Raw genomic sequence first — 16,231 nt, forward strand, 5'->3', positions numbered from 1 at the left:
CTAGGATATATCGGTTGCCTCGATGGGATCGCGGGAATGGCCCCTGTAGGTCAATCCCGACCAGCTGATTCGTGCGGCTGACGCGGAACGGCCTTAGGGGTACCTGGTATCGTGCCGGTTTCGGCCCGCACTGCTGACAGGCGCGGCAGCCCTGTACCCAGGCCGCCACGTCTTGTGCCAATTTGGGCCAGAGATACTGGCGACGCAGGGTCTCTCGAGTGCGTCGTTCCCCATCGTGGCCCCCGAGTGGGTGGTCATGCACCAGCCGAAGCAGCTGGGGTCGCACCTGGGCAGGAACACAGATGCACCCCGGCTGGCCGGCCTCGGTTAACTCCCGTACCACTCCGTTCTGCACACACAACCGGGCATACAAACCGCTCCAGGGTCCTGGCAGGGCGCTCTTTTCCTCCCGCAGTGCCGCCTCCACTGCCGCCAGATCGGGATCTCGCTGCTGGGTCTGTCTCAGCTGCTCGTCGTTCAGGCCCGGGAAGGCGCAGCCGACGTCCTCCTGGATCCGTCCGATCGGGTCCCGAGCCGCGGGTCCCGCGCTTGCCGGGCGGTCGACGGGATCCTCGGTGCCACCTGTGAGGGCCTCTGTGGCGCACACTGCACTCTCTCTCGCTGGGGGGGGGTCAGTGGCCGCGGCCGCTCGGGGGTCCGTTGCCTGCCGGCAGCGTCCCCCCGTGAAACACGGGCAGGCCTCCTCCGCCCTTGTCTCAGCGTCCACCGTGGGTCGCCTCGACAAGGCGTCCGCGTTTGCATGCGTCCGGCCAGCCCGATACTCGATTTGCAGGTTGTACTCCTGCAACTGCGCCAACCACCGGGCCATCTGCCCCCGCGGCTCCTTGAATGTGAGAAGGAACTGCAGAGCATAATGGTCAGTGCGTACGCGACATTTCCTGCCGTACAAATACGGCCGGAACTGCTTACATGCGAAAATCACGGCGTACAACTCTTGGCGGGTCACGCAATAGTTCAGCTCGGCCCCACTCAAGGTCCGGCTGGCGTACGCGATGACTCGTTCCGTCCCATCCTGTACCTGTGACAACACCGCGCCCAGCCCGCTGCTGCAGGCGTCGGTGTCCAAAATAAAATCGGTGGTAAAATCGGGGAAAGCGAGGGTGGGGGCGTGGGTGAGGTGGTCTTTGAGAGTGGTGAAGGCCGTCTGGCAGGCCCCCGTCCACTGGTAGGGGTGCTTAGGGGAGGTGAGTTGGGTGAGGGGGCGTGCAATCTCGCTGAATCCCTTTACAAATCGACGATAATAGGTGGCGAGCCCCAAAAATGATCTGATCTCCGTCAGATTCCTTGGCCGTGGCCACTCCACTACGGCGCGTACCTTCTCCGGATCAGTGTGCACGCCTGCCTCGCTGACGCGATGCCCGAGGTACCCCACCTCGCGTTGTGCGATGTAACACTTACGTGGCTTGAGCTTGAGATGAGCCGCTCGCAATCGCTGGAACACCTCTCGTAGCCTGGACCAATGCTCAGACAAAGATCTACTGAACACTATCACATCGTCCAAGTAAATCAGGCACTGTTCCCATTGCAAGCCCCGCATCACCAACTCCATCAGCCGCTGGAACGTCGCAGGCGCATTGGTGAGTCCGAACGGGAGTACTCGAAACTCGAATAGTCCCATCGGGGTGGTGAATGCGGTTTTCGGCCGATCCTCCTCCGCCATCTCCACCTGCCAGTACCCGGACGCGAGATCGAGGGTGGAAAAATATCGCGCTCCGGCGAGGCTGTCGAAGGTGTCATCGATGCGGGGTATGGGGAAGGCATCGCCGAGCGTGACTGCATTTAGTTTACGGTAATCGACGCAGAACCGGGTTGACCCATCCTTTTTCGTAACTAGTACCACTGGGGCTGACCAGGGGCTCGCCGAGGGCTGAATTATGTTATCGCGAAGCATGTCCCCAACTGCCTCTTTGATTTGGGCGCGTTCGGGTGCGCCCACTCGGTACGAAGGGAGTTTGATGGGTCGGGCTGCACCGGTGTCAATTTGGTGCTTAACAAGATCGGTCCGACCCACGTCCGAGTCGTGCTCACTGAATACGTCGGCATACTCCCGCAGTAACTCGCGCAGCCGATCGGCCTCTCCCTTAGGTAAATCCGCCCATGGTACATGTAACGCGTCGAGCAGGGGAATGACCTCGGCTCGGGGAGTCGGGCCGACTCGCCAGGCCAGGTCCTGGTCACCCTCAGGACGACCGGGGTCTTCAGCCCAGAGTGCGAACACCGAGTCGTTAGAGTGGCGTGCGTGCAGGGGGTGTACAGTGGCTATCGGGGTGCGCCGCCGCAGTATCGCTGGGGTACTGTGGGGGTTAAACATCCGCATAAACAATCGGCCCCCATCTGCGTTTACCAACGTGGCGGATCCCACAACCCCATACCGTTTTGCCAACTCCGGGTGAGGAGTTAGCATTACCTCCCCTGATGGTCGGAGCGCGGGGTCGGTGGGGAATGTTGCCACCGGCACCAGCATTTCGGTGAGCGGGCCGATGGTGACTGCCGTCGCCAGGATAGCGGCCACAGGTGCGAAGCGGAGGCGCGTCGGTTCTCGTCCCAAGAACGGTATCCGCTCGCCGTTGCTCTCCATGGTGGCGCATTGCTGGCGGGGTTGCACGTTGAGTCCCAGCCGTTCTAAGAGGTCGGTACCTGCGATACACTCGTGACACAACGCACTCGACACGTAGAACTCCTGGGTGCACACCTGACTGCCTATGCGGACCTCTAGGGTGGCTCTCCCCAGCAGCCCCATTCCGGCTCCGCTCGCCGTGTGCAGCGCGCGGTCCGGTGCCTGCAGGTGACGCACGTCGACCCCGATCGCGCTGCAGTGCGCTGCGCTCACGAGCGAGGCCACCGCCCCCGTGTCCAGCAGAATTCGGGTACGCACTCCGTTTACCTCCCCTTCCACCAGCGACGTGGCCCCCGTGATCCCCGCCACCAGCTCCCGCAGCCAGTCGTCAGGAGTCACCGTTTCCGTTGGCATTGTTGCTGGAACCTGTGTGGAGATCACTCGCTCGCCATTATTCTCACAGCTTGTTTGTGTCGGGGCTACGTCGATTTGACCCCCCGGTGGTCCCCTCTCTAGGGGGGCCTTAGTGTTTGACCTTAGCTCTTGTCTAGCTCGGGCGACCTGCGGACAGTCCCTCCTGAGATGCCCTCGCCGATCGCACACATAACACGCCCGGGGAGGGGTGGCGGTTCCGTAGCGGGTCCCCTGTCCGCTCCCTCTCCCTCCCCCAGTACGCAGTTGCCCCACATCGGACTCTAATTGGGACACCCTCCCGGCTAGTCCCCCTACTGTCGAGCGTAGTTCACCCATCTCAGACTGGAGGGTCTTCATATTTTTATTTGCTTCCTCGCGTACCTGGGTTACCCTCTCACCTACGTGGGTTACCTTACCGTCCATTCGGTCTACCCGGCCAGCAATATCTCCAATGCCGGTCTGTAACCCGGCTACCCACCCCGGGGTAGTCTCGCTGGGTCTCTGGGGCTCCCTTGCCCGTCCCCTTACTGCAATGGCGAGCTCTTCCTCCTCGTCGGAGAGTAGGCTCGCTACGGCGCACTCTCGTCCCCTCCCTCGAGGCTGCGCGCGCTCACCCGAGAGTTTCTCGCATTTACGCGCGCGCTCGACGAGGGTGCTAAAGGAGAGGCGTGCACCGTCTACATTTGGCTGCCACCACGGGGTGCGTGCCAAATATCGCTGGATTTTACCGGCGGCGAGGCCCTCAATTATTTTTGCCTCGTACTCTGGGTACGCGAGCTGGGTCAACATGCGCACATCCTCGGCGTAATCTCGTAGATCTTCGCCGGGTTGGCGGCGGCGTGCCTCTAAGGCCGCCTGCGCATCCTCCTCGTCATAGGCGCCGAAGCGCCGTTCGAGTTCGCACATTAATTTTTCCCACTGAGTTTGTACGCTTGCGGGCAAAGCTTCCACAAAGTCAGCTGCCCGTCCATCTAAATGTAGCTCTAACTGCTGCAACGCCTCCTCATCTGACCACCCATTAACCTTTTTCGCCCCCCTGATGCTGCGGGCAAACGATTTCCATGTTGGAATTCCTTTGCCCGTAAATGTGCATTTGATTTTAATCTGGGTTGGGGGGCCTCTTTCCCTTGGGGGTGCGGGGGATCGTCCCGTTTCTGACACCAATATGTGGGGGTCGCTAGCCCCCGAGATCCCTCCCTCGGTACCCCTAACGGCCGGGTTAACCTCATTACTCGCCCCCTCGCTGCTAGGCGAACCGCTGCTGCGTTCTTCACCCATGGGGTGAGAGCCGTCGCTCCAGGATTCTCCTCCCCCGCGGGTCCGCGTAGTAGGCATGTTTAATTACGTACGCGCACACCCACACACAGCTCCGCGCGGCACTCACTCAACCCTGACCACTCACGCTAGGATCGCGCACCTGTATTATACACGTCGTGAACGTGCGCGCACACACGCCTACAGCTCCACACGCGATACCCACTCTTGCGCCGCTCTGCGCCGCGCTCGCCGCTCACGTTATGATCGCGCACCTGGAGTACGCTGATTACGCACGCCGCGAGCTTACGCATACACAGTACCACACGCGTTCACACTTATAACACGAGATCACACGAGGCCACGATCAGCTATTAATGATTTATTATCCGCTACCTGGAACTAGATGTTAAATCAGTGAGTCGACGAGGCTGGCCTACGCTGATACCTCTATACCTATTCCCGATTTATCTGCTATGATTCTAATTCACCTTCTTACTCACTGTTAAGGGTCCACGGCGGTCCGCTGATCCTTGTGCTAACAGCGTACCTCGGTGCGTCGCACGGACGTCCGGGTCGCTGGCTGGAGCTGTGTCTCGTCGCCTTTCGCTGGAGTAAGAGAGCTATTTCCCCTTTTTGCCCCACTATTTATCCTCTCTACATCAAAGGGAGGCTGCGCTGAACAATGGGCTCGTGCACCTCGAGCCCGCGCACGGCGGTTCCGGCGCTTTTGATATGCTAATCAGTGAGCGGCGTTGGCGGCGTACATCCTAATTACTCCCTTACCCTTCCTAACAATGGGGCCTGTGCGCTCAAGCATAATGTTCCCAACCCTCCATGACTATGCGCAAGAGTCCATGCGGTCCCGCTATTCATGCTGTCCCCTCCCTCCTCCGCCTGTCTCGTCGACCCGTGGGGGTGTGTGTGGGGGGAAAATGCGCCTCCACCGCGGTGGCCGAATGCCCCATGCCGCGACCCCACCATATTAAGGCTGGTCGCAGCGCCGCGGCGCCACGTAGCACGGGGGAGGTCGTCCAATTCCCTGATCGCCGGAAACCGTGAAAGTTTAATCCCGATAAGGGCTTCTCGGATAAAAACCGGTCGGCCAGGTGACCTCCCCACGAGCTCTATGGGGGGGGGGGAATGCGTGCGGGTGTGTCCGTGCGAGGTGAGGTGAGGGGGACACGGGGTCGGCTCCGTCGCTTGGTGGTGGCGAGGTCTTAGATGGGGCGCCTGCTGAACGGCTTCGTGGCGGCGGCATGACAAGACCTTCATCCAACAGTGAATTGACAAAGAGGCTGTGGATGGAACTGCGAATGACACCCGTTGGCTTTATCTGCCCTGCCCCCCCCTCTATCCCTCTTGCGGAGGAGATGAGCGCGACCAGAGGGGTCGTTCCGCGTGGCCCCTGGGGTCGCTTCGGGTGAAGCTAATCGCCAGTTGGTCACTCATCCACCCAGCCGTGGGCAGCAGCATCCGACGGGATCCCCACATTAAGCCCTTGCCCGCGTGTAAGCGATGTCACGCGCTCCTGCACACGTTTAACCATTTACACAACCAACTCCCGCAGCGCTGAGCAGCGGGGATGAGTTCAGTTCAAATCCTGTTTGGGGTGTTTACTGAAGCCTTTCATCATCGTCACCATCATCATTATCCTTCAGGGGTCGAAAAAAATGAGTGCCATTTTGGCAGTGCCGGATTATCCGAGTAGCAAAAGTAGCTACACATGCTACGGGCCCGCACCTTCAAGGGCCCCGCGATAAATGCCGGTTCAGTGATTCTGCACTTGCTCTATTACTATAGTACTATACCGCCTTCAACTTCTATGAAGGACTGGTTGTTTAAGGTTAGCGATTTTTCGTATTATCTGGCTGTATAGCAAATGAAAAATATTATTACTTTACTGTGCAAGTTAAACATTTTTTTGAAATATTTTTTTTCAAATAAAATCTCTTTTTTCATAACATATGTTACAGGCACTGCACGGGTTTAATCCGGCACTGCATTGTGGGGGAAATGATAGGTGATTATCCCATGGATAAAATCTCTTCCGCCATCGTAATGTGGACATTTAGTTGAGAGCGAGCGGCTCACAATCGAAAGTTTGAGAGTTCGAATCATGGTGAAGTCCATCAATCCCTCCGGGGTCGATAAAATTAGTATTGCTTTGTGGGGATACTCAACAGCGATTGTTATATCGATCAACTCGCCATAGCACCCACGGCAATGTGGAATTTCCACCACTGTCCCTGCAGGTCTCCAAACAGGAGATGCGTACCAATGCCTCAACGTTCATTTGAGCAGCAGGAAATCACTGACTTTGTTTTCGCTATGCCAAAGGTCAGAGTCAGAATACTTATAAATCCTGGATAAATCCGATGAGCTATGAAGCTCTTTTTTCACATCTGTCCGGTAGGGGCAAGGACCATGAGGTCACGACCAGGAACAGATTATTTGACAGTGGTGCACAAATAACAAAAACACTTTATAACACATTCTTCAAGCCTTCAAACGTTTCGGGTAAGGGGCCGTCCATAAATGACGTCACGTGTTTTTGGACAATTTTTGACCCCCCCTCGTCGTCACACGGCGTCACAAGTCAGACCCCCCCTCAAATATGACGTCACAAAGCTCTGCCCCTCTAAAAAAAAATAAAACATGCTTCAAATCGCTTTAAACTATTGTCATTGTAGTGCGTATTTAATGTGGCGCTGCACTCTGATGTTGTAGGAGAAAACATTTATTAAAACGTCTATTTAATTAAGTGGAACGTGTTGTCTATATTTATTTAAAGGTGCGCATTTTGATGTGACGTCACATTTCTCAAACCCCCCCCTCCCTTGTCACACATCGTCACAAATGTCTGACCCCCCCCCCCCCCTAGGTGCGTGACGTCATTTATGGACGGCCCCTAAGGGTCCTTTTTTTCTTCACAGCACACAGAGGCCAGGTAGCTTGTGTACGTATGCTGAACTTATTTCGCACCGTACGTTGCCAACGTTGCTAATCGGAGGTGCGGGATGAGGAAGAGGATGCGAGATGTATCTTGGTGTCCATAATCCCTCTATGCGCTATGCAGAAGGACCATCGCCCGAAACGTCGCCTTATACTGTCCCCTCGTAAAGGCGACAGCCGCTGCGGGGCTCCCCCCCACGTGCTCCCGGCTCCAGCGACTTGGCCCCGCCTAGCGCTGCTCGCGATTGGTTGGCGTAAACCGCCGGAGTAAACGCACTCGCCATTGGTCAACGGGAGCCGGAACCGGGGGAGCGGGGGGGGCTTCGCGCGACCAATGAGGCGCGCCGTAGGTGGTCGCTAGGCTGGAGGGAGGAGGCGGAGGCGGCGTTGGCGATGGCGGACCCCCCGGTGGAGCTTCTCTTCTGTGACTCCTTCAAGCACGGGGGAGTCGAGGTGAGCGGCCCGGGCGAGGCGGGCGAGGAGCCACGGAGGGGAGGTGGAGGGGGGTTCCTGCGGGAGGTCGCAGCGCAAGCCGAGAGGCGCCGGGACGCGACCGCGGCCAGCGTCGGCGCAGGCCCCGTGTTTACATCCACTAGGCCTCGCTGCTGCTGCTGTTGCTACTGATGTTGCTCATGATGTTGCTAACTTGTTACTGCTATGGCTGCTGCTGCTGCTACTGATGTTGCTACTGATGTTGCTAACTTGTTACTGCTATGGCTGCTGCTGCTACTGATGTTGCTACTGATGTTGCTAACATGTTACTGCTATGGCTGCTGCTGCTACTGATGTTGCTAACATGTTACTGCTATGGCTGCTGCTGCTACTGATGTTGCTAACTTGTTACTGCTATGGCTGCTGCTGTTACTGATGTTGCTAACTTGTTACTGCTATGGTTGCTGCTGCTACTGATGTTGCTAACTGGTTACTGCTATGGCTGCTGCTGTTACTGATGTTGCTAACTTGTTCCTGCTATGGCTGCTGCTGCTACTGATGTTGCTAACTGGTTACTGCTATGGCTGCTGCTGCTACTGATGTTGCTAACTTGTTACTGCTATGGCTGCTACTGATGTTGCTAACATGTCACTGCTATGGTTGCTGCTACTGATGTTGCTAACATGTCACTGCTATGGTTGCTGCTGCTACTGATGTTGCTAACTTGTTACTGCTATGGCTGCTGCTGCTACTGATGTTGCTAACTTGTTACTGCTATGGCTGCTGCTGCTACTGATGTTGCTAACTGGTTACTGCTATGGCTGCTGCTGCTACTGATGTTGCTAACATGTCACTGCTATGGTTGCTGCTGCTACTGATGTTGCTAACTTGTTACTGCTATGGTTGCTGATGCTACTGATGTTGCTAACTTGTTACTGCTATGGCTGCTGCTGCTACTGATGTTGCTAACTTGTTACTGCTATGGTTGCTGCTGCTACTGATGTTGCTACTGATGTTGCTAACTTGTTACTGCTATGGCTGCTGCTGCTACTGATGTTGCTAACTTGTTACTGCTATGGCTGCTGCTGCTACTGATGTTGCTAACTTGTTACTGCTATGGCTGCTGCTGCTACTGATGTTGCTAACTTGTTACTGCTATGGTTGCTGATGCTACTGATGTTGCTAACTTGTCACTGCTATGGTTGCTGCTGCTACTGATGTTGCTAACTGGTTACTGCTATGGCTGCTGATGCTACTGATGTTGCTAACTGGTTACTGCTATGGTTGCTGCTGTTACTGATGCAGTTCAGGTTGGTCATGCTGTTACTGCTGCAGCTGTTGCTGTTATTAATGTTCCAGGACGTGCTGTCAACAGCTGATGCTATTGTCACTGCTGCATATACTGTTGCGAGTGCAGATCGTGTTGTTACTGCGGCTGTTTTGCAGCAGACGATGAAGACCATCATGTTATTCCTGCTGTTGCCAGTTTGAGTGCATGTTGCTACTGCTGCACGTTATGCAGCCGATGCTGTTATTGTTTTTATTTATATGTACTGCTGCTACTGATATTTCTGAAGCTAAAACAACGAATGCAGTTGCTACTGCAGTTAGTATTGTCATTACTGCTGATACCTGTGTTACTGCTGCTGTTGGTATTGATGCTGCAGATGCTGTTATTGCTACTGCTACTTTATACCTGATGTAGCCGATGCTGCTAATTCTGTAACTAATGATTCTGATGTATCTGCTACTGCGGGTGTTGTAACATGCACTTCTATTGTAATAACTGCTGCATCACATCCAGCTGATGCAATCACTGCTGCACCTTTGTCAATAAATTTGGTTCTACTGTTGCTGCAGATATTTCAGATTTTTGCTTACTGCTCTACCTAATACAGCTGCTGTTGATATATGCGTGCTCCTGCCGCACCTGGTGATACTGCTGCACTTGTTGCTATTGCTGCCGTTACTAGAACGATTACTGCTATTACTTTAACTATTGCTACTTGAAACTCCTGTAGCTATTACTGGAGTTAATGTGGCTGTGCTTACTCTTGCAGGCCTGCTCTGCATGTTGTTTCCCCCGCCTGTATTGGTCGTTGTTGCTGTTCCTGCTGTTCATTTTGTTTACGAGTGTTACTGCTGTTGCTACTACTTAATTTTAATGCTGCTAATGTTGCTATTGTAGCGAATGATACTGCCGCTGCTGTTTATAACGTGCTACGATGAAGGGGGGAGTGTGTGAACGCGCTGCGGCAATGGGAGTGTGAGCCAAGCAGAAGGAGCGCCGCTGTGAGCGTCGTCATCTCGATAATGGGGGTGGGGGGACCCCCCCCCTGTGTTGGACTGCAGCAAAATGGGCAGGTGGACATGGTCCAGTTCCCCGGGCCTGTGCTCATCCAGGAGGTGCGCGTCATCCCGCAGGGCGTCCGCGCACACAGCAACCTGCCGGACCCCTGCGCTTATGGGTACAGCTCGCTCACTTTCCCACACGCTCACTCGCCCACTCACTCATGTTCAGCTTGAACAGATGCGTGCTCACTCGGTTGACACCAACATGCAGTCACAATTAGTTTACACACCGACTCTCGGTCACCCCGCACGCTTGCTCGCACCTCCGATTAGCACGGTTGGCTATGTACGGTGCGAAAGAAGTTCAACCTACATTGCTCGCTCATAATTAATTTGGCTGCTCGCTCATGCGCTCACTCAAATTTTAGCCAAACGTTTGCTCCGTCACTAACTCACATGCTCACTCACTCTGTCAACAAGCTCACAAGCTTGCTCCGTCAGCTCACTCGCTCACGCAAAGTTAACTCGTGTCCACTCGTTCACCTCGCAAGCTAGATCACTTGAACTTTCACCCTCACAATTTCACTCACAGTCAACCAGTCACTCACTTGCTCACGCACTGCTCGCTCAAAGAGTCGCATTTAATTGGCCACTCTCGTAATCATTCCCCAAATGATTGTCCGTTCTGCTCACATTGAATTCTCAGCAGTCGAGGAAGCTTATTTGCTTCTTTTCTTCATCTGTCATCATTTTAAGCAGATAGTGCTGAACCATTCACCTGAAAGTGCATGCAATATCAATCCGAGATAAATCGCCACATGGACTGAGTTGCACACACACAGACAGTGGGGAGAGGCATGTTTTTTCTTAAGTGTGCCAGTGTTTGAGAATGCCAGTTCCTCCAGAAAAACGCGATTATGCGATCGCAAGATTTCACGCAAAATCAGCCAAAGTCCGCATATTTATGCGGGGGGTGCGTTTTTTCAAATACGCCGCACTTTCGCCGCATAAATTGCAGATTTCCGCGCGCAAAATATGCGGGCTTGCATGATTTCATAATCCTCGCATTTTCGTTGCAAAAAGTCACATATATCTTAGCAGAAAGTTGAAAAATGTTGCGTTTACTTCACACAAGCGCAGCCATTTCCCCTGTTGCCATGGGAACGTTATGAAGTGACGTCACTCATTACGCGACATCATTGAAAAGCTGCAAACCCCGCGATGCCAATGAAACCATGATGAAGCCCGCAAATCTTTCTCATTTGCCAACAAACATAAGCGCAAAAGACCGCGCAAAGCAGTTCCCCAGTGTGTTACATGACAGTGGGGGCAAATTATTTTGCATAGCTACCTCTGTAAAACAGGAAGCACACATTTTATTTTTTAATATTTTATTTATTCATTTTTACAGAAGTTGTAGCATATTCATTTTGTAAAGCTACAGAACTTGTTCGACTCAATGTTTTGTAAGTTTGAGCCATCTGTTTGTTAAGGTCTGAAATAAAACAAGATGAGAACTTAAATATTCCCAGCACTTTCTGTGATGTAGTATGCTTGCTTATCATAGGAAGTAATAAGAAATGACTCTTTACATTAAAGTGGTAGTCTAGTGAATAGGGTGTTGGGGGAATCACTTTTTTTTCTCTTTTTCATCAAACCGCAGTTTTTGCAAGTTCCCGCAATTTTTGCAAATTCCCGCAATTTTTGCAAGTTCCCGCAATTTAATCGCATAAAATTGCATAAATATCCCGCATATTCCATCGCATTTTTTAAGGAAACGTGCCGCATAATCAACGATTTTTGCCTGCAACAATCACCAAAAAACTCCGCGTTTTTCTGGAGGGACTGGAATGCCAATTTTGTGTTACCTGTGTGTGCGTGTATGTATTCACACAGGGAGACCACGCCACGTGCGTTTCAGCTGGAACTATTTTTCAGCAACATCACCAAACCGAATCTGTCAGTGTTCGAGAGGCTCGGAAGGTAAAGGGGTTTTGTCTGAACGCACGCACGTAATAATTAAAATGTGAAGACAATATTGTGCTGTCAATGGGCTATGTGAATTGAATTTTCATGGCAAGTAATTAATTTGCACTTTAATTTGTTTTCCTGCAGCCTTGATTATGAGGAGCCTTCATCCATCATATTTAAGCCGAACAATAAGGTAAGTTTTAGAAACGAGTGCCCTTAGGTCTCCCTAGTCACTCTTGTTACGATGATGAAATTGGAACTGTAATGAGTTGGAATAATTGGAAATGAATTTATGGCTCTGCCGTAGGAGGAGAGCATTTTACTTTATCGTAATGTTTTCTCGAATACATTTAATGTGCCGCATGCATTAGACCCTGGGCACATTTTAATTTAAGTTGGTAGATTAATAGCAGGGTATAACGAGTCCCAATGAATAATGGTAATGAAACCTGATTTGCCTGTGGTATTGGCACACTTCCTATGTTTTTACAAAGCCAGTCCCAAACCTGTTTGCTCTGCCTCGAGCATAGGTTGTGGGGCTGCCCACGGCATGCCTATGCTCGCACCTGTTCACCTGCAGTCTCTTGGCTTTTTTTTTTCCACTCTGTTGCTGCCCACTAATTACATGCGCATGGGTTGGCGGTGGCAGTCGAAGGGAGAGACATTCTGCAGCCCAGGCCCGAATGTTAAAACTACCGTATATTAACAAGTCGTCGTGAACGCTTCCCAACTTGGGTTGAAAGTGTGAACGTATGAGCTCTGCCCGTGTGTCCGTCTCTTAACGCGGGGGCACCATATTTCCCGTAAAGTGATCCAAGGTGAACAAATATTTTCTTGTAAAAGTTGTGTTCCTACTCGGGACATTGACGTTGGAAGCCTGACTACATTGATCAAAGTGTCGCCCTCCCCAGCAGAGCCGCTATCCGATCCCTGTTGTTTCATCGCGGCTTACGGACGCACTGCTTCCTGCTCGCCTGACACCATTATTATTGCTAATTAAACACTTTCAAGGGAAAATGTGTGCTGGAAGTGTTACATAATCCATGCACATGTACGGTTTTCTTGTGTTACTTCAATTTACCGGTGAAGGGTTTCATTATCACCATCATTTTTTTCTTAACTACAGTGACCAGAATCAGAATCTTTATTATACTGGAGGAATCCAATGAGCTATAAAGCTCTTGTTCACAGATGCCCAGTAGTTGATGGGGGGTGCCACCAATGCCTCGGCTGTCAAATATCCACTTTAGTTTGCCCCCGCAATCTTGGTCTTATCCGTCCACATGATCACAATTGCCATCCAAATTGATCTTGGGCCATCCAGTCTTCATTTTTCCTTCCATCAAGCCCTGTATGATGAGGATGTCACACAGAGTCCCTCTTTTCGTGTCTAAGTGTTCAAACCGGTGTAAAAAAGTGGTTCGTAACAGAAGATTAGACGGCAGACGATTGAAACACTCATTTGAAAGGATGTTCCAATAACCCACAGTGAGAGTATCGTGGCTTCTTATTAAGGAATATATTGTCACAGTTGAACGTTTCATGGCTTCGTAGGGTGTGTGTGGCCATCGGTGCCCAAACAATGTACACCACGGCCTTCCTACCTTAAACCCCCTTGCACTGAATGGATCGTAGCTCAGCTGGCACCACTGATTAAGTTGCAGCTGTTGGATTTTGGTGCGAGTCAGGGCTTGCCACGCACGTGACGTTAACGGTGAGCGCGTGTGCGTGCCAATACACGGGCAGCAGAGAGAGCGGCGCTCCTCTCTGAGCGGGCGAACCGTTCAGGAGGTCGCGCTGGAGTTGGACAGTGCCGCTCGCAGGGCGTTCGTTATTCGACGAGATTTCACTGCGGGACGGTCGCGATCGGTGTGGAGTGAGGGCTTACAGTCACCCGGGTTTGTCCCGAGTCGCTACTCGTGGCACTCCACATCCAGACACATCCAGAACACCTCTTGCATTTGGCTGTGGTCACTCGGTACTTGTCACGTACATCAGCAACCTGTCAATTATTTGGAGAGAAATTAAACCCTGCGTGATTCTAGCCGCCATCTCCTCCTGCTGAGGTTTGCTGCTGCTGCTGCTGTGGTTTAGCGTGCGGTGTGAGAGGCGGTGGGTGACTCAGTCTAGAAACGCGCCTCAAATGCCATCCGTGCTCATGGCTTGTGTTGTGTAAACCCACCCGTGGTAGGGGGAGCGATGTTTATTGCTATCTAATGTGAGGTTCCTCCCGGTGTAATGTACAGCCCTCCGTCAATCCACGACTCGCCTCCCTGCACTGCCACTCATGGGGATTGTTTTACCACTTCACCACACTCGTGAAGGGGCAGCAAGGCCCAGGACCGGTGCCGATATTATTCGTTACCGATGTTGATCAACCCCCCGTTAACCAAACTCAAGATTGCCAGATTCACAGCGAATTGCGCTAACAACTGTGCCACTGCTCTTTGTTTTAAATTGAACTGTTGAACACTCAAAGTAGGAGCTGGCCAAACATTAAAATGCAAGGCACGGCTGGGTAGATGAGATAAAGTTTGAGGACCGAGAGACGTAGTGATGTGCCGCTGCTAGGCAAGGAGATGCAGTTTTCCCATTTCTATGTCGGCCTTGGTATCTAATTCAGTCCTCTGCTTGGAAATGCATTAAGAGTGGGAGCGGTGGTGTGGAGGTTAGTGCCGTACTTTATGAACTCAGTCGCCTGAGGTCAATTCCCGGCCGTGGCTAATATCCGTGGCAAGCGGATATTTGCACCGGTCGACCTGGCCTCATGCCCATTTTGCCAACCTGCACTCATTTACTGACCAGTGTGGTGAAGTATAGTCAAACAAACCCCCTTGACCAACATGGTATGGGGAGGATTTCATCCAGTGTTGGATTGACAGTGCTGTAATTGTTAAAAGGGGATAAGATGTGTTGTCCGAATATAGTAGTGCGGGCCTGGTGCCCTTACGATTGTCGCTTCCTCCTCGGGCTCCATTTCCTCAGTGGGGGGGCAGGCAGGGGTGGAGGGGTCGTTCCTTCTCCTCTGCTGCCTCCACTGTCTGGAATTCCCACATTCATATTATCCATATTATTCCCCGTTTTGAAGACCTTGCATAAGACCGATTGTGACTTCTCCCCTCCTCTGCCACGGTATCTAACCTATGACGCCCCACCTCGCCAACCACCTTCCCCCACCAGCGATTTGTTTCAGATTTTGACAAGCGGTATTTTTTTGTCTTAGCTGTGATGAACGTACAATGCTTCCGCAGAGACAGACATGATGTATGTGCAGATATTCCGAATGAATGTTGACAATTACTTGGTGATCCGTAAAGTAACTCGAGCTGACCAATAAAACGATTGGTAAATTCCCATAAATGGTCTTTGTGGGTGAAATGCAATTGTGTATATCTTGGTAATTCCGTTTGGATCCTTGAATCCACATGATTTCATGTGTGTCTCTGTTGGACCTTGGGTGTACATGTCTGTAGTGGTATGTATTTACAAAACATGCAAGTACTCGCTAACAGCACTTTCCCCAACAGCCTGTATGGAAACGGGGTATCTTTGTGGTTGTTTTTATGTGAGTGAGTGTGTGTGTGTTTATATACATATGTGTACGGGGTTAGCACGCTGTGCTAATCACTAATCACTCCGTCAACTCTTAAATGAGCACTTGATGTAATGTGTAAATGTCAGCACCGGGGATACAAAGACGGCCTGATGTGGTGCTATACCACTCCATGCAGACCTTTGTCTAAGTGCTCAATATCAGCTATAGAGGGTTCTTGTTTATTTATCTGGGTATTGAAATGTCTGTTTGCTCGTGTCAAGGTGTGTGTCATTGTGTGTAAGTTTGTGTGTTTGTATTTGTGGCAGTGTGTGTGTATAGGTCTGTTTCATTGTGTGGGTATCCATGTTATTGTGTGTGTGTCTGTATTGTGTGTCACTGTGTGGTTGTGTGTGCCCGTGTGGTGTGTGCGTGCAGGTGAACACTGATGGGCTGGTGGTGCGCGGTTGGTACAGCACTCTCACGCTGGCCGTCTACGGGGTGGTGGAGAGGGGCCTCTCCCGCCCCCACGAGCGAGAGTCTCCCCCTCCACCACCCCCACCCCCGCCGCATCCCGGGGTTCAACCGGTGCCCTACAAGCGGCCACAGAAGTACGACGAAGTCGCAGGCCGAGGTATCTAACCCTTCCACCCCGCCAAGCCTTACTCTCCCGAATCCCAATCCCCGTGCGCCCGAACACAGTGGCGTAGCTATGGAGCGTCTCTTGCACCAGGGCACGTGCCAACCGCGCTGATCTAGCGAGACTCGGACTTACACGGTGGTTTCTGGACTCGCATGTAGGC

General features: G+C 52.3%; 1 protein-coding gene across 4 annotated transcripts in view; it reads left to right on the forward strand.

Annotated features, from left to right (window-relative positions):
* The first annotated feature begins 7,538 nt into the window (after positions 1 to 7,538).
* VIRMA (vir like m6A methyltransferase associated) overlaps positions 7,539 to 16,231 on the forward strand; it is a 57,923-nt gene continuing 49,230 nt past the window's right edge. For all 4 annotated transcript variants that reach the window (XM_078863955.1, XM_078863957.1, XM_078863956.1 and 1 more), the window contains exons 1-5: positions 7,539 to 7,654; positions 9,986 to 10,101; positions 11,822 to 11,908; positions 12,041 to 12,089; positions 15,867 to 16,062. In XM_078863955.1, the coding sequence (XP_078720081.1) occupies positions 7,595 to 7,654; positions 9,986 to 10,101; positions 11,822 to 11,908; positions 12,041 to 12,089; positions 15,867 to 16,062 (508 nt within the window). In that variant the 5' untranslated portion in view covers positions 7,539 to 7,594. The remainder of the gene's footprint in view (positions 7,655 to 9,985; positions 10,102 to 11,821; positions 11,909 to 12,040; positions 12,090 to 15,866; positions 16,063 to 16,231) is intronic.

The sequence above is a fragment of the Lampetra fluviatilis genome, chromosome 17 (genome assembly GCF_964198595.1).
Source record: "Lampetra fluviatilis chromosome 17, kcLamFluv1.1, whole genome shotgun sequence".
NCBI classification, from domain to species: domain Eukaryota; kingdom Metazoa; phylum Chordata; class Hyperoartia; order Petromyzontiformes; family Petromyzontidae; genus Lampetra; species Lampetra fluviatilis.